The following is a 23,940-nucleotide window of genomic DNA, read 5'->3' as shown; positions in this document are numbered from 1 at the left end:
AACGTTAATGGATATGGTTAGAAGTATGTTGAGAAATTCTTCTTTATCCAAATTCTTGTGGATATATACATTAAATACTGCCGTGTATTTGCTAAATAGAATTTCTAGTAAAAATGTTCCAAAGACTCCTTTTGAGTTATGGACTAATAGAAAACCTAGTTTACGGCATTTGCATATTTGGGGTTGTTCAGCAGAAGCAAGAATATTTAATCCACAAGAAAAGAAATTAGATTCTCGAACAGTGAGTGGCTATTTTATTGACTATCCAGAAAAGTATAAAGGGTATATTTTTTATTGTCTAAACCATAGTCCAAGAATTGTAGAAACTGGTAATGCGAAATTCTTTGAAAATGGTAAAGTTAGTGGGAGTGAAAATCATCAAAATATAGAAATAAAGAAAATTAAAGTTAATGTTCCTATACATGTTAGTGTTCTTTTATTCACACATATTCAAAGAGTTATTCCAACTATTATTGAACACATTAGTAGTGATGAACAAGATTTGAATGATAATTCTCCCAATGAAGAAACTAACTCACAAATATCAGAAAGAAATGAGTCTCTAGAAATACCATTAAGGAGATTTCAAAGGGAAAGAAAGTCAGCTATTCCAAGCTATTATGAGACTTATTTATAAAAAGAAGATATTAGAATATCTAAAGATTTAGTTTCATTTACACAAGCCATAAATAGTGATGATTCAAAAAATGGATTGATGCCATAAAAGAAGAGTTAAAATTCATGGAAGATAACAAAGTTTGGGATATTGTTGAATTGTCAGAAGCTGCTAAATGTATTGGTTGTACATGGGTCTTCAAAGTTAAGCGAGACTCAAAAGGCAATGTTGAACGATATAAAGCTAGACTTGTTGCTAAGGAATTTACTCAAATGGGGTTGATTATAAAGAAACATTTTCATCTGTTTCTAAAAAAGATTCATTGTGTATCATTATGGCACTTGTGGCTCATTATGACTTAGAGCTACATCAAATGAATGTAAAAACTTAAAACTGTCTTTTTGAATGGTGATCTTGATGAAGAAGTTTATATAGATCAACCTGAAGATTTTTTAAATGAAGGAAAATATCGTATGGTGTGTAAACTTAAGAAATCAATATATGGACTGAAACAAGCCTCACGACAATGGTATATTAAATTTAATAATACCATTCTTTCTTTTGGTTTTGAAAAAAAATGTTGTTGATGTATGAATATAGCGAAAGGTCAGTGGGAGTAAGTTCATCTTTCTAACCTTATATGTTGATGATATTTGCTTGAAACAAATAATTTAGGAATGTTGCGTGAGACTAAAGAATATCTTTCTAGAAATTTTGAAATGAAAGATATGGGGGAGGCATCCTATGTGATAGAAATTGAAATTTTTCGTGATAAATCACAAGGATTGTTAGGATTGTCTTAGAAGGCCTATATAAATCAAGTTTTAGAGAGGTTCAATATGAAAAAGTGTTCCATAGGAATTGCACTAATTCAAAAAGGGGACAAATTTAGTCTTATGCAATGCCCAAAAAAATGATATAGAACGAAAGTAAATGGAAGGAATTTCATATAGTTCTATAGTGGGAAGTCTTATGTATGTGCAAACTTGCACAAGACCGGACATTAGCTTTGCAGTAGGAATGCTAGGAAGGTATCAAAGTAATCCTGGAATGGATCATTAGAAAGTTGCAAAGAAGGTTTTAAGGTATCTTCAAGGTACAAATAATTATATGCTTATGTACAAAAGGTCTAGCCAATTAGAAGTAGTTGGTTATTCAAATTCAGATTTTGGTGGATATGCTGACACAAAAAGGTCTACATTTAGCTACTTATTCTTATTTGGAGAAGCTGCCATATCATGGAAAAGCTCAAAGCAAAGTGTTGTGGCAACATTTACTATGGAGGCAGAATTTGTAGCATATTTTGAAGCTACAATTCAAGCTTTATGGATTTTATTTCAGGACTTGGCATTGTTGACTCAATTGTTAGGCCATTAAAAATTTATTGTGATAATTTTGCAGCAGTATTTTTTTCCAAAAATGATAGATACTCTAAAGGTACCAAGCATATGGAAATAACATACTTTGGCGTTAAGGAGGAAGTTCGGATACAAAGAATGTCCATAGAACATGTTAGAACAGAACTTATGATTGTTGATCTATTAACTAAAAGATTGCAACCAAAGACATTTAAGGAACATGAACATAGAATGGGTCTTGATTCTTCTGAATGATGCTAACACTCTGAGCTCACTATGTTTATTTATGTGTTTTTTGAACATTGATAGTTTGTTGTTTCTAGTTAACGTAATATTATTTTATGAGTTATAATATAATGATCTAGAAACTTTATGAGACCGATATAAAATTGTGTTATTTATGTAGTTTGTGAAGTAAGATGCTAGTGGTTATAGTTATGGAAGAAAAAGTGTTTCATATTAAATGCATGACTGCCATAACTCACACAAAGTATTTTATCATATTAAAGCAATTATGTAACGTGTGAAAATATGAGTCAAGTAGGAGAATGTTAGAAGTTTATTGTAATTTAAACTTCTGTTGTGACCTAATTATAATTATTTATAAATTATTAATGACTTAATCTCATCCGTTAATGCTAATGTTTGATGGACGCATTAGATTTAAAGGTAATAACACATATAAAGATATCTCTCTCTCTGCCTCTATACACGACGTCTTTTACAGTTTTCACTCACTGAAAATACTGAGAAACTACTATCGTGATGAACGTCTGCAAGAAAGAAAAAGGAGAGAAACCAATTTTAAAGTTTAATTCTACCATAACCAAAACTCATTATTACAACCAATTTAGATATGAAAATCACAACTCTTAAGATCTTAATTAATGCTTTCGCTAAATTAAGTTTACATGTGTTTTTTGGGAGCATGCCAGTTAAATTAAATTATTAGTAACCAAGTTAGAAATGTCGTTCATAGTTGTTTTATAAAATTAATTACTCCAAACTNTATAATATTATATAATTAAATCTACATGTAAAATTGATACTACAATGAGATAAAAAATTGGATTTGCTTTGCGTTACTGTGATGCAGTGGTCTCACTCTAATTAGCATGTAAAGAAACTACTATGGTCACAGGTGCAAGGTTGCTAATGAAATAAGAAATCACTTGCATGTAAAGAAACTACTATGGTCACAGGTGCAAGGTTGCTAATGAAATAAGAAATCACTTGATCACAATTTCTATGCATATGAGATGTTTATTTATTAATTATGTTACACAGACACTAATATAGAGATATGATGCCACATGAGAGATGTTGATACATACATTTTAAAATTTTATAAGATATAGAAACATGCATATATATAAAATATAAAAAAAAATTTTAAATATATCATAATGATATTTTGATATTTTATTAATATTAAAATATAAATTAATTTTTTATTTATTTTTAATATTTTATTTTAATTATTTAAGTATGTCCATGCATTTAATATTGTATCTGAAATATATCCAACACGCAAACACCTCAACAAAATATCTATACTTCGTAATTTTCTAATTATTTTGGTCATACACATACTCATCTATTTACACATGCTAAAAATTCATTTCTACCACAATCCAGAATGAAGAAATATCTATTCTCCAAGCATAGAATGACGAAATTGTTCAAAAAAAAAAAAGAGTGGCAAAAACAGAAAAAGAAAGCAAGACGCTATAGACCCAAAAAAAAAGTGTGTAATAATTTATTAAAATAATTTGTTCTTAGAATAGTAGGGGTTAACGGGTGAGAAAAAATTGAGCATGGTCAAAAACCTCAAAAAAAAATTTAAGTTGAATACGTTGGGCTTGTTTGAATTTAAGTGGCGGGTAGTGATGAAGTTTGATGTAATAAGAATTCGGGAGAGTGATGCTGCGGGATGAGAATATGTTGAGTCGGAGGGTGCCTCAAGTGGTTTACTGTTAATTTGAGATGAAATAATGTTTAAAATGAGTCGTTGTCATAAAGGAGAGTTTTAATTGTGTGTTGAAGGGGTCTTACTAAAAATAATTTCAATTATACTTTCTGTGGTGCATGGAGTTCATACAAAAGAAGAGAAATTTGCTGTGTGGGAGAAATTGAGTTATATTGCAGAGTTATGTCAGCCTTTATGGAAAACTTCAATGAGATTGTGCAGGTGGAGGGGAGAAAGGATCAGATTAACAGAGTTTTAGTAAGAATAAGATAAAAGAAGATATGTAACTGGTGGACTTCCGCTCAGCAATCTTGCAATTGGATTGACAGAATTTTGGTAAGATTAGAGTAGTTGAAGATGTTTTCACGAGTATAAAATTAGGAGTACAAAATCAAGAGTACACTATAAGAAAGAAGAGTACAAAAAATAATTGATAAGTTTCTTTGTATTTTTTTTAATTTTTTTATTTGCTTGTTGTTCTTACTCCATTTATTATGTTGAGCTTTCTTATTAAAAAAAAATCACAATCATAATGCTAAGAATGGAACCTTCGTTCTTGGTGTGGTTATTTACAAGGCAAAGCTCACTGGTATGTAGCTATTGCCAATAATGTTGATGTTGTTACTGTTGCTGTTGTTGTTCAAGCCATTGTTCTGAAAATCGGACTGGACCGGCCGGTTCGACCGGATTAATCGAGAACCGGTCATCTGACTGGTTCGTTTGATCCCTAAAACCTCTCTGCAAAAAATCGATTAAAAAATTGGTTGAACCGGTGGTTAACCGGTGAACCAGACAAACCGGAAAGGTTTTTTGAAGTTCCGGCTTTTTAAAATAGCCCAAAACGGCGGCATTTTGGGACGAAAAAAAAAAAAAAAACCCACGACCCACTAACCTAACCCACCCTCAAATCATTCAGCACTCAGTTGTCACCACACGCCTCCCTCAACCCTACTTTCCTTTTCCTCCAACGAGCAGAGGGACTCCACCATCCACACCACAATCGACGCCGGCAGTGAGCCAGTGACCACCAGCGGTTGCCACCCTCGTGGTTTGAAATGTCTAGCATCATCGTCGTCTGGTCTTCAGAAGAACACACACGACACACCCCACAACACAGCTATCAGCAGTGTCGTCGTCTTGAACTCTGAATACTGAAGCTTTTGGTGTCCCCGTCGTCGGCTTGTCGTCAACATCGTAGTCGACTAGTCGGGCATCTGTTGTGCCGCCGTGAATCGCAGTGAGTTCTTGGGTTTTTCAATTAGTTTTTTTTATTTAGTTTTAATTAGCTGTATGAATTGCTGGTTGCTGCAGTGAGGAATTTAGTTCAGTTAATTTTTTATTTTGTTAATTATATGAATTGATGGCTTGATGCAGAGTTCTTATTCTGCTTTTCAATTTTTCATTTTGTTAATTATATGAATTAATTGTTATGTAATTCTGAATTTTACTGAATATAAATTTGATATAAGTTCAATTTTGGAACTCTAGATTTTGAATTTTGCTATATAAGTTCAAAATTCTGCCCTATTGAATCAATCTTCATCTTCTAATTGTACAAAAACTATTCTCTTTCGTTGCTGTTATTGATGATTACTTTTCTCTTGATTATATTTGCCAAATGGGTTTTTATTGGTTTTATTTTTAATTTTTCTTCCCCTTTTTTTTCCGACCCAACTAAAAAAAGTTGAAATCATTTCCGATATCCTTTTCCATTAGTCCATACATTTACCAGATTTGAATAAGAACACGTGTGAAATGAAAGATAATAGACTATAACAAATTCTATTGATGTCGTAAAAAGAAATTTTGCATTAAAACAGTAGTGTGATGTTAATAATTAACTAGAAGCTAGCAAATTAGTGTGATTGAATATAATTTTTGATTTTGAATGCTGGATGAATTGATATAATCTTCTGGGTTATGAATTGTTATCGTTTTGAATTTTGCTATAATTGTTGGATGTAATCTGTAATTTGGATCTTTAGATTTTGGATTTGGATTCGCTTCTGAAGCCATGACAAATCCCTCGCCCAATTTAATCAATCATGGCATTCACAGACATGTTCCAGCATTGAAGTATTTTTTCTTTTGTTAATCTCTCTGTATGTTGTGTTCTCTTTGGCTAGATAAAGTCACTCTTGGTATGGGAATGTAGTTTAGAGGGTTTTATTTTTATTGGTACCATTTGTTTCTAAATAATGGAGAGATCATGTCTTAATTATTATGAATGTATTATCTCTATTAGTGTGTTTTTACTGAGCATCTTAATGTATTCCGTGTTAGTATCTTTTAGAAAACTGTTAATGTCTAATTTTGAGGTATAACACCCTTTAGTCTCATGTTGAAGTATAACTTCAAAATTATTTTCATATTAAAATTTTTAGATTTAGAAATTATTAAATTTAAATATTGAAAATTATATATTATTTTTAATAATTTTATTTATATTTAATTAAACCGGTTGAACCCCGATCGAACCAGTGAACCAATTGCCTCACCAGTTCATTGACCGGTCCGGTTCTCGCAACCTTGGCGCGCACATATCCAAGGAAAAACTTCAACCTGTGCGGACACACAGGTATGTGCGGACGCACACGTCGGGAAGGTCAATCTGTTGGGGGCGCTGGCACAGGTTGTGCGAGGGAACAGATTTTAGAAATTTTGTTACCTGTGTGTACGCACACCCCTATGCGTACGCACACATCTTAAAACTTCCTGGGCGTGAGCACGCACACACCCCTGTTCGGCCGCACACATCCTGTTTCTTAAATTTTTCTTATTTTTCAACTATTCTACCTTCCCAACAAGGTTGTAAGCTTCTAAAACACCATTTTAAGAGTTTTGGGCTTAATTTTGAGTGTTAGAACATGGGATATAACTTAAGGGTTCTAGAGCATGGTTTTATGATAAATTAGAAAACGGAGGCTTAGGTTTCTGGCATGTTGAGAATGATTTGACTTTGGGTGGAGGATGATTGATATATGAGATAAGAAATGATGAACTTTTGACATTGGAAACTGAGTTATGAATGGACAGTGGTTAAGCTGATTCGAGCACTCGGATTGAGACGATGGATCTCTGTATACTGAAAATGTTTTTCTGAAAACCACTGAAATATTGTTTTTACTGAGAATATGAAACGCTATGCGCTCAGCAGGGATGGCGGTTGGATACCGCCTGTCGAGGTAGCGGCGACGGCGTAAGGGCGGTGGTTCGTCCTGCTTGCGTTGAGATGTGAGGTCTGAGGCAAGAGTATCCCGCTCGCATCCCTTCGGATCTATAGGCGAGCAGGCGCCGGTAGCTGGACAGTGATCCAAGTACTATATCTCGGGGGTTCCCATATGAGAAATCTGACGTCTCCATAGAGATGTGTCAGGTTGGCAGTTGAACCGACAATGTGATATCACAGCCAGTAGGGCAGGCATTTATCGTATGCATTTTCTACCTTTTTGCTTGCTTTACCGACTTGAATTTGTATGTCCTAAATATTAAAAATTATATATTAAATTTTTAATAATTTTATTTATATTTAATTAAACCGGTTGAACTCCGGTTGAACCCCGATCGAACCACTGAATCAGTAAATTAGTTGCCTCACCGGTTCTCGCAACCTTGGTTCAAGCACATTACACACTCACATATATATATATGAGTTCTATTCACTACTTTTTTTTTTGGTCAAGGAGTTCTATTCACTACTTAATCATATTTATGTGTAGCATATTAAAATGCACCATATATTCGCACTCAACCAGCTGCAACAATGCTGTTATTCTTATAAAAAAAAAACAATGCTGTTATCTTTTTTTTGGTAAACATTATGCTGTTATCTAAAACAAAAATAGGTGTACAATTTTACAATTTATTTTAGGCCTAGCCCATAGCCCATACCTACATTTTTTTTTGTTACTTTTGAGTTATGTTGTATATAATATAATATATAATAAATTGTACGTTGTAACAACTTGTTACTTTTTTTTTGGTAATGCGTTGTACAATTTGTTTTATTTAGCATGTGAGATGATTATTTAGCCCAAGTATAGGTTTTTGGGCTCATTAGCCCAAGTATACTAAATAGCTACTTCTGACTTTTGGGCCGTAGCCCATTATATAAACGAGCCGAAGCCCATAATAGTATTGAAAAGCAAAGCTCCAGTTTGAGTCTTCGTATCCAACACGAAAGCAGAAAAAAGTTCAAAAAAGAAAAAGCAAAAGACAGTTGCATTGTGCGCAAGCAAAAGACTGAGAAGTGAGAAGGAAAGAAAAGAAAAGTCGAAGAAGAAAATCAAACTGAGAAAGAAAGAGGGAAGAATCCATGGACGTGATAAAGACGCAGCAGATATCGTCTCGGGCGATAGAGAAGGTTATAGTGCACCCACTGGTGCTGCTGAGCATCGTCGACAACTACAACAGAGTCGCCAAAGACACTCGCAAACGCGTCGTCGGCGTTCTTCTCGGCTCCACCCTCAAGGGCACCGTCGACGTCACCAACAGCTATGCCGGTACCCTACCTTCTTAATTTCGTAAACTGAAAACTGGACTTTCATTCTGTATAATCATGTAGTAGCATTGGTATCTAGGGTTAACAAGCCAGATTTCTGACTCAAGTTGGTTTGTTTTTGTTGTATATAACTTGATAATCGATGCTTTCTTATTGAAATTAGGAATTACGAATGTGCTTATTATCATTAATTAGTTTTGTAGTTCACACAGGATTTTGAGCTACAGGGTTATCTGGTGGTGCTTTCTGTTATGGTTGATTTTTATTTTCTTAGCGTTCAGTTAGTTTTCCTAACTATAATGTCCAAGGCCTACCTTCATTTTAGAGGACATGTTTCTCGCAATTTATGTTAAGAGATCATTTTGACTAGGCTCTGCGTTGGTGTGTTACTATGATTTATTGATGTAGTCCAGTTGAGTTTAATGTATAATATCATTACTTCTATCATCTGTTCTGGCTTTTTTTTTATTATTATTTTAAGAGCTATTAGGAAAAGTCTATCTTGCAGTAATTGATTGGGTTCTCTAATAAACAGTGCCCTTTGAAGAAGATGACAAGGATCCTAGCATCTGGTTCCTTGACCATAATTATCATGAATCAATGTTTTCTATGTTTAAGAGAATAAACGGTATGCATTTGGCGAATTTGGTACATATTTCCTTTTCATGTATCCTTCTTTCATATGCACATATCTCATCTAATAAAAAATTGATTTTGTTTTTTGTTTTTTTTTTTTCAATATAGGAATTTATTTAATCTCAATGTGCCTCCATCAATATAAGAAAAGGCAGCACATATAATAAAATTGTAAGCAAAGAACAAAACTTTCTGAAACTGCATATATAGGACGCAGCTCTTACATATCTCCCAAAAAAAAAAACAAAAAAACAAAAAGAAAAAGACAAAAGCTTATTGACACTCATCTGGCGACTTATCTCCCTGTTTATAGTAATGAATAAAATGACAATGTCATGACCCGATTGAAATATTATGATATATTCTGTGTTTTTTTCTTGGCTATTGTTCACCCTTTTCAACATCTCTTATGGATCTATATATTAATCAAGCTCAACATTGTTGTTGCAGCTATGTTCCCAATCCTGTTTTGGTTATAATTGATGTGGAACCTAAGGAGCTTGGAATTCCAACAAAAGCTTACTATGCAGTTGAAGAGGTTAAAGAGGTAGAATTTTATGTCCTTATAAATTTGGTAAAAACTTTATACCCCGGATCTATTAGTATCATTGCAAAAGGTGGTTTTGCTCTATGTAATGGTGAGAGCTACCTAGAAGTCGCTTGGAACTTAATCCTAGGTGTAGGAACTGACAGATAGTTTATGCTGAATTCAGAATGCCACTCAGAAAAGCCAAAAGGTCTTTGTTCATGTACCATCTGAGATTGCTGCTCATGAGGTTGAGGAGATAGGTAATCCATGGAATGTACACTTGCTGCATTTTTTCCCCGTCATTTATGCTATTTGCTTTGAAAATGTTGTAATGCTGAAGCTTTTTCCCACATGGTAATCTGAACAATTTTTCCTGTCTTACTCTTTTGCAGGAGTAGAACACTTGCTTAGAGATGTGAAGGATACAACAATTAGCACCCTCGCAACAGAGGTGTGTTGTTATACTTGCTGATTATTTATGAATTCCTTTGTGCTTGTTTTCTTTCTCTTGATGATCGTTTTCGTAGTTGTTTCTCCCGAAATAGTTTTGGTTCTTTTGGACAAAAGAATGAATTCCAACTATGTGTTTTGTTACATAGGTGAGTGGAAAACTCACAGCCTTGAAGGGTCTGGATGCAAGACTTAAAGAGATAAGGAGTTACCTTGACCTTGTCATTGATGGAAAGCTTCCATTGAACCACGAAATCCTGTACCATTTGCAGGTTTGCTTTTCCTATTCATGTGTAATAAATGCTGATCCTCTGATGTTATCAATTTTCTTGAATCTAGGCCAAATTGCTCCCAATCTTCATCTCTTTGAATATTTCATCTTTTAAATGGTTTTAACCCATTTTTGCAATTTCTTCAGGATGTGTTCAACCTGCTACCAAATCTTAATGTCTCCGATCTGATCAAGGCTTTTGCAGGTTAAGATCTCTACCTCAGAATATTACCTCTTTGTCCCTCTTCATGTAATGTCCTTTCTTGAGTGTTGATCCTTGTCTCTATGCAGTGAAAACCAATGATATGATGCTGGTAATTTACCTCTCATCCCTCATCAGAAGTGTAATTGCACTCCACAATTTGATAAATAACAAGGTAAGATACACTATCCTGAATCTTGCTACAAGTATTTCTTATTGTTGGTTCCTGATTTTGCCTTTATATTTAGTGTTTTAGTATAAGAACATTTTGGCACAGATAGGTGAGAGAATCAAGATTGTCCTCCTTGATGTGCTTTTAGTGTATACCTGGTTTTCAGAAGTCATACCTGAAATAAATTTATTAGGTGAAAGATACTGTGGTTGACGTGTTCTAATGTGGGAGGTGTAATTTCAGATGCTTAACAAAGAACATGAGAGGACAGAAGACTCCAAATCAGTACCAGTACCAAGTGCAGCTGCAAGTTAGTGTATGAGGGATTGTGATTGGAACTATAGAGGCTGATATTAATTGATGATTTATTACATGGCAACTGAGATTATTACATCATTACCTCCATTGATCTTCTGGCGCATTTCTACTGGGATTAGTGAAATACTTGTAATATGGAAAAATGATCTTATACTTCTCTTGAGCTTCATTTATGTTTTTATTTATTTTTTAATCCCCCTCTCCCTTTGGTACCCTGCTCAGTTCTGGTTTGGGAGCTATATTAACAACATTTGAAGTACTCAAAAACCATTAACAAACTATCAGGATATTAGAAATGTACTATCCACATGGTAACGAATTCATGTAGTGCTGCCGGTTGAAATTAAGATTTATGAATACACCATACAATCCAGGTCGCTGTTTCCTTACGCTGTTGCTTATTTTCTCTCTATCATCAGAAGCGTTTCTTTGAAATGACGGAAGAGAGGGAAAAGCGAATAAATAAAAAGGATATAAATAGATTCTTAAGAGGCTGGTTCTACTATGGAGAAAGAATAATGTGGTCCTCTAAGGACCTGGGAGGTTTTATAAAATAAAAAAGTTGTAGGGGTTGATTTATAAATATTAATTTAGTTCAAAAGCTGTGTTTAGGAAAGTGTTTAAAAGATAAATTTGCTGATGATTTAGATGACTAGTGTAAACACTGGAAACGAACAAAACGACGTCGTGTGTAGAGACATTATATTTTTCTTTTCAAATTTATTAATTAAAAAATGATAATAATTTAAACTTTTATAAATTGTGCTAGTTTATCACTAAATAAAATATAACAACACTAATTTTGTGTCTTGTTTTCAAAGTCTTGTCTTATCCTATTTTTAAAACCAAATACACCTAAGCCATTAGACTAATTTAATTAAACTTAATTATCGAAATATCTTTGTTATATATATCACGATTAGATTAATATAATAACGGAAGACAATTGAACTACACATATATTATTCACAATCTAATTTTAGTCATTTTAAAATTAAAAAAAATAATATATTAATCTTTTTAAAATTTTTTTTAAGGAATTGTTATTTTGCTTGTGAGTTTTTTTTTCTTGTTTACAATTTGTTTTATGAGTTTTTTTTCATAAAAGAGTAAGTAGTAATGTTACCATTTTTGTTAACTAGTGTCCAATATTAGTTTAAAATATTTGTTCTTTGTCTGTTAAAAGCCCAAATTACAAAAAGCTCATAAACTTAACCCTTTTCTAATTGCATCTAAATAACAATGCTTTCATTAATTATTGAGGCTTCTTTATAATTATTATAAACTTTAGGTAAGAATATAAATACACATACTAACCTGTACGATTCATTAACAACCACACACTTAGAATTAAATTAAAGTGTCCTTTAAAGACCACTTGATACTTTCATCACCATAGCCAAATCCTTCTTTCTTATGATTGTTCATCAAAGGTTATTTAGGTGTGAACTTTGTCTGCTAATGTGTGTTCTACCATTCTATTCTACTTGTTATTGGTGAAAAAATTCCTTCAATAGCTACACATGAAGGTGAATACAAAATGGGGTAATATTTAAAATAATCTTAAAAAATTACATCTGCGTAATTCAAATTGATTTATGTATAATTTTTTACTTTTTTTTAGTATTATTAACCGATCAAACAATTTATTGATACTATACCGTGTTAGACAAGGCAATCAAGGTCAGGGATTTCTTCTTGGATGGCTCTAATTGCGCACCATAGAACCCTCTCGTCACCACCATCGTCGGTGGTGTATGGATGAAAGAATTCAACTACTCTTTTCTTGCTCCTCCTGCTCACCACACGGACAGCAATTCTCAAAATCACCTCATAGAATGAAGCCGCCACCACCATAAGGACAATGAGCCATATTCGTATTGTCGCTGGAGTGTGGCCTTCCAAAAGAATTCGAATCAGATGGAGTTGAAGTGATATTATAAACAATCAGAGATGATATTATAAAACGTTAGATGGTTGGATATGTTTTACTAAATATGTTTGACTGAACCATCTAATAGGTTTCCAATATTATCTTTTTTCATACTTTAGCCAAAAAATATAATCAGGCCCAAAATAAATCAAAGTCCACCCAAGAGAACTTACCTCATCTACACCTACCCGACCTCTATGAGGTCGGGCGCAATGACGAACAACTTAGTTCTATTTATTTGAACAAGTAACTAACTCTTAAGATATCTCTCATCTATTTAGAAGGAAAATCTCAACAACTTCTCTAAAAAAGGGAACGGTCATCCACCATCAAAGGTAGAACTACTCTAAAAGGTGGTTATCTACTTTACTATAAATACACTGACACCTTTAGGTATATTCAGGACCCAATCTACTAAAAACCTGCTTTAAACCCTTGCTAACATAAGCATTGGAGTCCCTTGCAGGTACCACCCTCACCTCCTCATGAGGAACTCGGACGGCGGCACCTCCGCAACCAATAGAAGTCGGAAGCTGCCTCAAAAAGAGGTTGAACCATACGTTCAGGCCCAAAAGTAACCCCATTTCAGGTAACCTTCGAAACATTGGTGCCGTTGTGGGATCTGGAAGTCTACATCCAATCATGGCGGACAATCACTTCGAAGACGGACATACGACATACGAATCTGAACCAGGGAACCATATTGACAACCCAGCACTCGTGATACCTCCATGACCAAATAGAACAAGAAATCTTAACTGGAAGGGAATGTTAGGAAACCCTCAGCCTAGGTGAATCAATTGAGAGGTACATCCACCCGAGAATGAGGAGCCTCTGCACCCAACAGAAATCATGGGACTTGAACATGGGCATCATGGCCGACTAGAGTAACTCGAACAGGAGATAGAGCGACAAAGAGAAGTTAAAAAAGACATTCAAAGAGAAGTACTATGTCAAAGAGAATTAGAAAAAAAGATTCTGAAGTTAGAAGCCGAATTACAAAACAAGAGCAACCATGTAGATCGGGAAGAAAGTCCTTTCGGTGGAGAAGATCCATTCATAGAAGAGAACATGCAGGCTAGGGTTCCAAGAAACTTTGAAAGTCCCAACATGGACTTCTATGATAGAACAATCGACCCAAGACATCATCTTAGTAATTTTAAAAATCAGATGTATTTCGCTGATGCGTACGATCGACCCGTTGCAAAGCTTTTCTGACAACATTAACTAAAGCGGCAATGAAGTGGTTCGATAGCTTACCACCTAGGTCGGTGAATTATTTTGACGACATCGCAAGGAAGTTACTCACCCGATTTTTCATTGAGAAAGATAAAGTCAAGCACGCTCCAAGTCTCCTAGGGGTCAAACAAGAGGTCGGGGAAACACTCTAAGCTTATATAGAAAGATTCAACAAAGCTTGCTTGGAAATTCAGAGTTTACCTCCAGAAGCAGTAATAACGGGGTTGGTTAATGGCCTTAAAGAAGGGTCATTTTTTCAATCCATATCAAAGCAACATTTGACCTCTCTGTACAAAGTACAAGAACGGACGAAAAAGTACATCAGTATGGACGAGAATTTCTGACTTAGAGAGACCATTCCAAAGCAAAACCTTCCTTATCAAGCTCGGGATAAAGATAATAAATCAAAGAAAAAGGATGAATACAACTCAGACAAGTCTCAAAGATACCATAACTACACCCCACTCTAGGTTTCTCTTATCGATATCTACATGGAGATTTGCCACACTGAAAAATTCCACCCTCTCGTCCCATCAAGAACAAGAATGCTGGAAGTTGGATGGAATACTGTGAGTATCACAAATATATGGACATTCCATCAATGATTGTTATGATTTGAAAAACGTGAAAGAAAAACTGGCCAGAGAAGGTCGGTTAGAAAGATACCATGCAGAAAGACCGGACGATCTAGGAAAAAGGAAAAGGGGCGATAAAGACAGTGGTCAACGAGATCGGCCACCACAAACCCCTGATAGGCACATCCATATGATAGTTGGAGGATTTGCAGGAGGAGGGATAATCAAGTCTTCTCCCAAAAGACATTTAAAAGAAGTCTACCAAGTCGGTGAAGAATGCGAAGTTTTCGATTTATCCACAATCTCATTCACCAAAGAAGACGCTCAAGGAGTAACCCCTAGCCATGATGATCCTATTGTGATTACAATGATACTCACCAATGTAAACCTCCACAGAACTCTGGTAGATCAGGGGAGATCGGCTGACATATTATTCAAACCTACTTTTGACAAGCTTGGGTTAGAAGAGAAAGAGCTGAGAGCCTATCCTGACAATATTTTTGGGTTAGGAGACACGCTCATCCGACGTCTCGGTTTCATCTCCTTCCATACCACTTTTGGTAAAGGTTTGAAGTCCAGAACTTTGAGTATAGCCTACATTATGGTCGACGTGGCATCAGGCTACAATGCACTTTAGGTTGGACAACTTTGAATCGACTAGCTGCGGTCGTTTCCACTCCCCATCTTTGCATAAAATTTCCAACTTCAAATAAAATCGCTACCATAAGAAGAGATTAGAGGTTGGCATGAAAATTTTATAATGAAAGCTTGAATCTACGAGGAAGCATTAAGGGAAAAGAAGTCAACACCATTGAACTGGGTGGTGCTCAAGCACGAGAAGAACTACGGCCTCAACCTGGTGGAAAGCCCGAAGAGGTTCACATTGGAGATCAGGTAGAGAAAACAACAAGCATAGGAGCCATCCTATATAAATAATTGAAAATAGATCTCGTTATGCTCTTACAACAAAACTCTGACCTCTTTTCTTGAAAAGCCTCTGACATGCCTAGGATACACCTCGACCACATGAGTCTACCCAAGCTCACGACCTGTTCAACAAAAGCGAGAAAAGCTCGATCCTGAAAGAGCACAAGTCGTGGAAGAGCAAGTACAAGCTTTATTAGAAGTCGGATTCATAAAAGAGGTAAAATACCCTTTGTGGCTGGCTAGCGTGGTACTCGTGAAAAAACAGAATGGGTAGTTGAGAATGTGTGTCGATTATACCAACCTCAATAAATTCTATCCTAAAGACCCATACCCACTTCCTAGCTTTGATACCTTGGTAGATTCAGCTTCAGGGTATTGGTACATGTCTTTTATGGATGCATTCTCAGAGTACAATCAAATCTCGATGTATAAGCCAGAAAGAGAAGACCTCATTCATCACCCCAAAGGCTAACTATTATTATGTGGTGATTCCTTTTGGATTAAGAAATGCTAGAGCCACCTATCAACGGCTAATGAATAAGCTGTTTTCATCGCACTGCGGTAAGTTAATGGAGGTCTACATTGATGACATGCTAATCAAAACAAAGAAAGACACTAATCTTGGTTCTGACTTAGCTGAGGTGTTCAACATAATAAGGAACGAATGTGATGAGACTAAATCCCTCAAAGTGTACATTTGCAATGGAAGCTGGGAAGTTCTTAGGCTTCATGCTCACCCAAAGGGGCATCGAAGCCAATTCGGACAAATGTAAGGCAATAATTGAAAAGAAAATCCTGACTTGTCTCAAGAAAGTATAACAATTGAATGGAAGATTAGCAGCCTTATCCAGATTCCTGGCAAGATCAGCCTTGAAGTCTCTATCCCTATTCTCAATACTCAAGAAAGGGTGCTACTTTGAATGGACTCCTGAATGTGAACAAGCTTTTCAAGATTTCAAAAACTTCCAGAGTCAATGACGTGGCGAAAATTGGTGAGTTAAGAAAATATTATAAGAGATGCGTTGCAAGTATAGTTCTTAACCAACCAAAAATCCGCTTATCAATTTAGAAGGGGTTGTCACAAAATTTGAATTAAAATACTGGGAGTATGAATCCCAGGTCGTCTCCCAACGAGTTGTAGAAAGGTGTGCTATTTTATTAATAAGATGTTTTCTAAAATGGTTTGAATTTATAAAAAGGAAATTAAATCAGAGAATTTATATAATTTAAATAAAATCCTTGACCGGGAGTAGATTAGTTGGAAGCCCTATCTTTGATGGAGTTCTCCTAAGATCAAAGTGATAATTGAAGGTTGCCTGCTCAGTTATCCTTTACCAGATAAAGGAAAGTTAAGCAAGTTGGAAGTCAGTTTTTATTCACAAGTTCTAATCCTCTCCCTTGGGAAGGACTAGTGTCAGTGATTAGATGGTGACCCAACGCTAAATTCAACTATAATTTTACTCTTGAGCATCCAACTCAAGGTCCTCCTTTCAATCAACTCCCAATCAAGTTATGGAACTACTCGCTCATTATGAATGTAAAATCCACGAAATAAGAAAAGGAAATAAAGAAAGACATGATAAATAATAATAAAAAGGATCAATTAAAAATAAAAATAGTTCTTGTATTAATAAATTCTAAAAATAATCCAATAGTAACTCTGAAGAAATTGAGGATATAAAAGAGTAAGTGACAAGTAAGGAAACAAACTAGAATGACGAAGTCTTGACAGGGGTAATAACTCTTCTCAATATCCCAATCCAAAAAGCAATAAAATCAAAATCCTAAGAACTATCAATGTGTAGAGAGAAAACCTAGAGGAGGAGTAAAATCAGATCTAAAAACTAAAATTATGTGGAATGAATGTCGTCTTTTGTCTCTGCATGTTCCCTGGCTCTAATATGCTTTTCTATACCGAAAACTGGGTCAAAACAGGGCCCAAAATCGCCCCCAGCGAATTCTGCAGATTCTGCAGATCGCACACGTCACGCGATCGCGTCATCCACGTGTTCGCGTCAACCAGCGTTTTGCTTTGCCACGCGTGCGCATCGTCCACGCATTCGTGTCACTTTTACAGCTTCCAATTCACGCGTTCGTATCAGGCACGCGAGCGCATCACTACACTTTCCTCTATTTCGCGCGGTCGCGTGAGCCATGCGTCCGCGTCACTTCTCGCTGGTCATCTCCTCAATTTCTTGTGTTCCTTCCATTTTTGCAAGCTTCTTTTCCAATCTCCAAGTCATTCATGCCCTATAAAACCTGAGACACTTGACACACAGATTACGGCATCGAATGGAATAGAGGAGAATTAAAATATATGATTAAAAGTCTCTAGGAAGCAATTTTCAACCATGGAGTAATTTTTGGGAAGGAACTGTAAATACATGCTAAATTAATGAATAAGTGGGTAAAGATTCGATAAAACCACACAATTAAACACAATATAAACCATAAAATAATGGTTTATCAACCTCCCCACACTTAGACATTAGCATGTCCTCATGCTTAGTTGAAGGAGATAAAATAAATGAGTAGGAACATGTAACACTCATGCAATGCAATGCAACCTATATATGTGAATGCAACTATATGATTCTTGTCCACTTGGTTAAAAGTAAATAAGCTCTTCAAGACAATCACAAATCAAATTCCACTAATTTATTTATTATATAGTAACAATAGATAAAAATGCAAGAAGGTAGCTCATGAAAGCAGGGAACGGAGAATTTAAGCATTGAACCCTCACTGATGATGTATGTACGCTCTAATTTCTCTAGTGTATAGGGTAATCACTCTATCCTTCTCTAATCATGCTTTCTAATTTTTGTTCTTCTCCTAACCAATCAACAACATTTAATATACCAATGCAAACATCATGAGGTCTTTTCAAGGTTGTAATGGGGTCAAGGTAAGGGTAAGGGTACATATATGGCTAAGTAAGCTTATAAATTGAATCTTTAATTAACCAAAGCTTTCACCTAACACACATATATATTCTATATAACTTAAATTTCAGACCTAGCTACAAAAAATTTTTCCTTTCACATTCCATAGTCATGTATCAAACTTATTTTTTTTAATTTATCATATATGCATTGATCCTTGAATTTTAACTTAGCATTGGGGTAATTTTGTCCCCTTATTAATTATTGAATCTTTTTTAAATAAACACAGCTTTTCAATGCACATAGAATTTTAATTTTTCTTTTATAGTTTCACATGAGTAGGTACCCAAATTCCCATTATATTATCATGACACATTCTCTTATTATCTTTTGTTCCCACAATCTTCCCATACTCAATTAACACACAATTGTATCTCAAGCTAACCAAAGATTCAATTGGGATATATAATTGTTTTTCCGCTTAAGGCTAGTGATGTGGTAAAATAAAGAACAAATGGGATTTAAAGGCTCAAAGTGGCTAACAAAGGTAATTGGAAAGGGTAGGCTTATTTGGGATAAGTGAGCTAAACTAATAATGGCCTCAATCATATGCAAGCATAGAAATATATTAAACATTGGACATATAGGATGAAACAAAATATAGATTACAATCATAGAGAAGTAAACACACAAGAATAAAATAATTATGGTTAAATAATGTAACCATGTATTTAGGCTCAAAGTCTCACAGGTTGTGTGTTCTTTAGCTCAAAAACCATGTTCCAAATATAACTTCAAGCAAATTTAACATAATAGTTTTGATTAAAATTAGTGAAATTTTGTTCTAAAAATAGGGTCTTAGAAGAAACTTATTATCTTTTCAATAAAGTAGAACATGCATGTAACTAACCTATTATTATGCAATTTATCCTATTTTACAAAAGAAAAACTAACTAAATATCCTATTTTATTGGTGTTAGGGAAGAGAAATTACCTCCGGAAGTCAGGTACTGATCGACCTCCCCACACTTAAGGCTTTGCACCATCCTCGGTGCCATCTGTCAGGAACAAAGGTGGGCTGGTAGCGGTATCTCCACAGTCGGGACCGTCATGGCTCCCTGTGCTGGTAAAAGAAGTAGAGTCCGGGGTGTCTAAGTCTCTATATTTTCCCTTAAGTAGCTCCTTGAGGTATGTGAATTGGCGCTTGTTTCGGCGCTCTCTTAGCTTTGCTTTGCGTTCCTGCCGATCCAACCTTTCAAGTATCTGATGGAGCAGTTGAGTGGTTGTAGGTGCTTGTGGTGTTGAAGGTGGAATGTCTTCAGCCGGTTCAGTAGGCTGGCTTGTAGTGGCTGCTGGAGGTCTGATATATTTCCCGTTAGGGACATACTGATCATCCCGTGGGAGCATGGCTTTGGTGTCTCCAGCTCTGTAGGAGACTCCGGCTGTTGAGACGAGATCTGAAACCAAGGCGGGAAAAGGTAAGTTGCCCGCAATTTGTATGTGTCCCATAGCATTCCGGATGTGTCTTGGTAGGTTCAGAGGCTGGTCTGTAAGGATGCACCATAGTAGAATGGCCATGTCGGCAGTGAAAAAGGAATCGTGGGTGCTCAGAAAGACGTAATGGGACATAATCTATGCCCATACGCGAGCTTCCAAGGTAAGTGCAGAAGCCGATATTCCCTTAGGTCGGGAAGGATGGTATCCATAAATCCATCTGCTGCCAGGTTGTGCGATAACTCGGAGAACAGCGTCCCAGTCAAATTGGTACATCTGGCGCTTGAGTGCGGCCTCTTGAAATGCGTCTAGTCCTTCTGGAGTAGGGGGAAGATCTAGAGCTCGCTGAATGGCTTCTTCTGTAATGGGGACTTGCTTCTGTCGGACATAGATAGACTGCAGGGTTGGCAGGTGGAAGTTAGAGTAGAACTCGACTACCCAGGAAAGATTAATCTGCCGTGGCTGTCTCTGTAGGAAACCCCATTGTCTTCGTTCAATTTTTGGCTCAACAAATTCAGCAATACGGGTCGGGAGGATAAGAAGGTATTCGTTGTTGTAACTCCTTTCTGCCAAGATGGGAAACATCTGCTCATAGTAGCGATTGGGAAATCGCGCAGTGTCCTTTGCTGGGAAGGCTTTCTCCTTTTCATCAACCTTTATAATCCTCTTAATTCTTTTTGTTGAGGGTTTAACCGCAGTTGAAGATGGCTCTGCCACTAATGCTCGTTTGGTTCCTCTCCTTGCTGCTGTTGATTTAGGAGTAGCTTTCTCCTTGTCTTTCTTGGTGGCCATCCTAAAAGAAGGAAAAGAGAAAGTATGTTAAAATGTCAAGGGTTAGAGCAGGGAAGAGGGCGGGGAAGGTGGTAATCAATGCACATTAAAAGTTGAATGATGTTAACACATGGTCATGACTACATGTGAGAAGTCAACAATGGAAATATAGCAAGTGCATCCGATGACAATTAAATGCAAGGTGTTTATTGGCATGCAGGCAAAGGCATGAGTAGCATAGATCAAGCATTCAATGTTCAAGTTAGATTACCAAGCCTTTCAAACTAATAACCTGATTGTAATGACAATTGTATTGAATTAATATGATACGAGAAAGAGTTTTGTGAAAAGCAAGCATTTTAGAGTAGTAGGATAAAAGATATCGAAAAACAGTGCATAATGCCATACGGACGTTTTCACAAACACATAGCATGCATGTTGAATAAGCTATTGAAAGTATTGAATTGAACATGCAAGAAACCCTTAAAAATTAATATATAATTACCAAACAAGTCCTTAACAATCCACAAGCAAATCATAAGGAATAATAATGACCCTAATAAATTTCCAACACCAATTAAAAGAAAAAGAAAGAAAAAGAAAACATGGATAATGCAAGTAAAAAGAAAAAGAAAAGAGGAAGAAAACATAAAAATAAAAAGAAGAATAGAAAAGTAAGGAGGGAAGAAGAAAAGAATAAACCTTGATAATGGTGGTGAGAGAGAGAGAGAGAGAGAGAGAGAGAGAGAGAAAGTAGAAAGTGAGAAAGAAGGAAGAAGGAAGAAAGGGGAAGAAAGAAATAAGGAGGGAAAAGAAAAAGTAGGAATTGGGGAAGAGAAAGATAAGATATTTTAGCAGATTAGGATAAGCTATGCGGCGCAAGCGACGCGGACGCGTGGGGTATGCGTTCGCGCGGAAGGCGCTTATAAGAATCGACGCGGTCGCGTCGGTCATGCGGACGTGTGACTCGTTCGGTGCTACTGGCGCGAGGGCAGCCTCGCGCTCGCACAACTCTCTGTTCGAAATCATTGTTGCCAAATTCCAGGGTTACACGTTCACGTGGTGGATGCGATCCCGTGGGTGGCCAATATTGGAATATGACGCGGACGTGTGGGGCACGCGTTCGCGTGGTAAGGCTTGTGCGTCCAGCACCAGTGCAGCACAACTTTCGGTCATGCACCCTTTCTTACGTCGATTTTCAGGTCACGCGTCCGCGTGGGTGACGCGGATGCGTGGGAGGCATTTTTCCCGAATGACGCGGACGCGTCAGCGACGCGGTCGCGTGGGGCGATTTGTGCCAAAGGCACGCCTCCAGCCACGCTCTCGCGTGACTCTCTGTTCGATTTACACTTTTGCGTGATCTAGAAATTCGCAGATAAATCCTCATTGCAGGTATAGCTTCTAAACCAACAAAAGTCCTTTCTTACAAAAGTTTTGGTTGTCACATGTAACAAACCCCTTAAAAATTGATAACCGAAGTATTTAAACCTCGGGTCGTCTTCTTAAGGAATTGCAGGGAGGTATGTTCTTATTATTGGTTATGAGTTTTGTAAATTGGGGGTTTTGAAAATAAGGAACAAGTAATTTAAATGACAAGTAAAATAAATAAATAACTATAAAATAAACTCTTGGCAAGGTATGATAATTCGGAAGTCCTATCCTAGTTATTCTTATGAGAATTGAGTTTAACCCCACTTAGTTAACCTAAAGCAAAGGAAAGTCAAGTGGACTAATTAGTTAGATTCTCAAGTCCTAGCCAACTCCTAAGGAAAGACTAGAGTTAATGGAATACCAGTCAATTAGAGGAATTAATTAACAATCACAATAAGTTTAATAACTCAAGAGCCTCCAGTTAATCAATTAAAGCCAAGAATGTAAAAATGCTAAATAAGAATCGTAAATCTGAAACACCTCAATTGCGTTTAATAAAAGGAAATCAATCCAAAAATATAAAGAGTTCATAAGCTGAATTGATAAAATAAATAAAAGGAACATTGAACCTGGGACTCAGAAGAAATTGTAAGTTGAAATAATAAAGTTGAAATAATAAAGTTGAAATCCTAATTCCTTTAAGAGGAATCCTAATCCTAAATTCTAAGAGAGAGGAGAGAACCTCTCTCTCTAAAAACTACATCTAAAATTATGAATTATGAGCTGATGATTATGAATGAATGGATTCCCCCAATTTATAGCCTCTAATTTGTGTTTTCTGGGCCGAAAACTGGGTCGAAAACAGCCCAGAAATCGCTGGAGAAGAAATCTGCCACGCTGATTTTTGCCACTGCGACGTGTCCGCGTGGAGCACGCGTTTGCGTCACCTAGCGTCAAGGCAACGATAGCATATTATATATCAAATCGAAGTCCCGGACGTTAGCTTTCCAACCCAACTGGAAACATCTCATTTGGATCTCTGTAGCTCAAGTTATGACTGTTTTAGTGCGAAGAGGTCAGGCTGGACAGCTTTGCAGTTCCTTCAACTTCTTGTATTCCTTCCACTTTTGCATGCTTCCTTTCCATTCTCCAAGCCATTCCTGCCCTGTAATCTCTGAAAACACTTAACACACATATCATGGCATCGAATGGTATAAAGGGAGAATTGATATTAATGAAATTAAGGTCAAAGGAGCATGTTTTCAATCATAGCACAAAATCGGAAAGGAAAATATAAAACATGCAAATAGTATGAATAAGTGGGTAAAGATTGATAAAATTCACTCAATTGAGCACAAGATAAACCATAAAATAGTGGTTTATCAACCTCCCCACACTTAAACATTAGCATGTCCTCATGCTAAGCTCAAGAGAAGCTATAAAGGAGTGAAGATGAATGATAGAATGTATGAAATGTAACCTATCTGTATGAATGCAACTACATGCAAAATGTTTCTACCTACTTGGTTAAAAGTAAATAAGCTCTTCAAGACAAACATAAGTCAGATTTCACTAATTCAAATCATACAATAAAAAGCAAGTAAACTTGTAAGAAGATAGCTCATGAAAGTAGGGAACATAGAATTAAGCACTGAACCCTTACTGGTAGTGTATATCACTCTAACTCTCAAGTGTCTAGGGTTAATCACTCTACTCTTCTCTA

At 36.1% G+C, this 23,940-nt stretch overlaps 1 protein-coding gene across 1 annotated transcript; it reads left to right on the top strand.

Moving 5' to 3' along the window:
- On the top strand, window positions 8,114-11,411 carry LOC107623855 (26S proteasome non-ATPase regulatory subunit 7 homolog A). Its single transcript, XM_021114539.1, has 9 exons — window positions 8,114-8,445; window positions 8,980-9,160; window positions 9,441-9,627; window positions 9,794-9,869; window positions 10,002-10,060; window positions 10,209-10,331; window positions 10,478-10,535; window positions 10,622-10,707; window positions 10,948-11,411. Exons 1-9 carry the CDS (start codon window positions 8,259-8,261, stop codon window positions 11,017-11,019), a joined length of 1,029 nt encoding a protein of 342 aa, XP_020970198.1. The 5' UTR covers window positions 8,114-8,258; the 3' UTR covers window positions 11,020-11,411.

Source organism: Arachis ipaensis, chromosome B10 (assembly GCF_000816755.2).
Source record: "Arachis ipaensis cultivar K30076 chromosome B10, Araip1.1, whole genome shotgun sequence".
Lineage (NCBI taxonomy): Eukaryota > Viridiplantae > Streptophyta > Magnoliopsida > Fabales > Fabaceae > Arachis > Arachis ipaensis.
The sequence above is the reverse complement of the archived record's forward strand: the minus strand, read 5'-3'. Positions and strand labels throughout refer to the sequence as shown.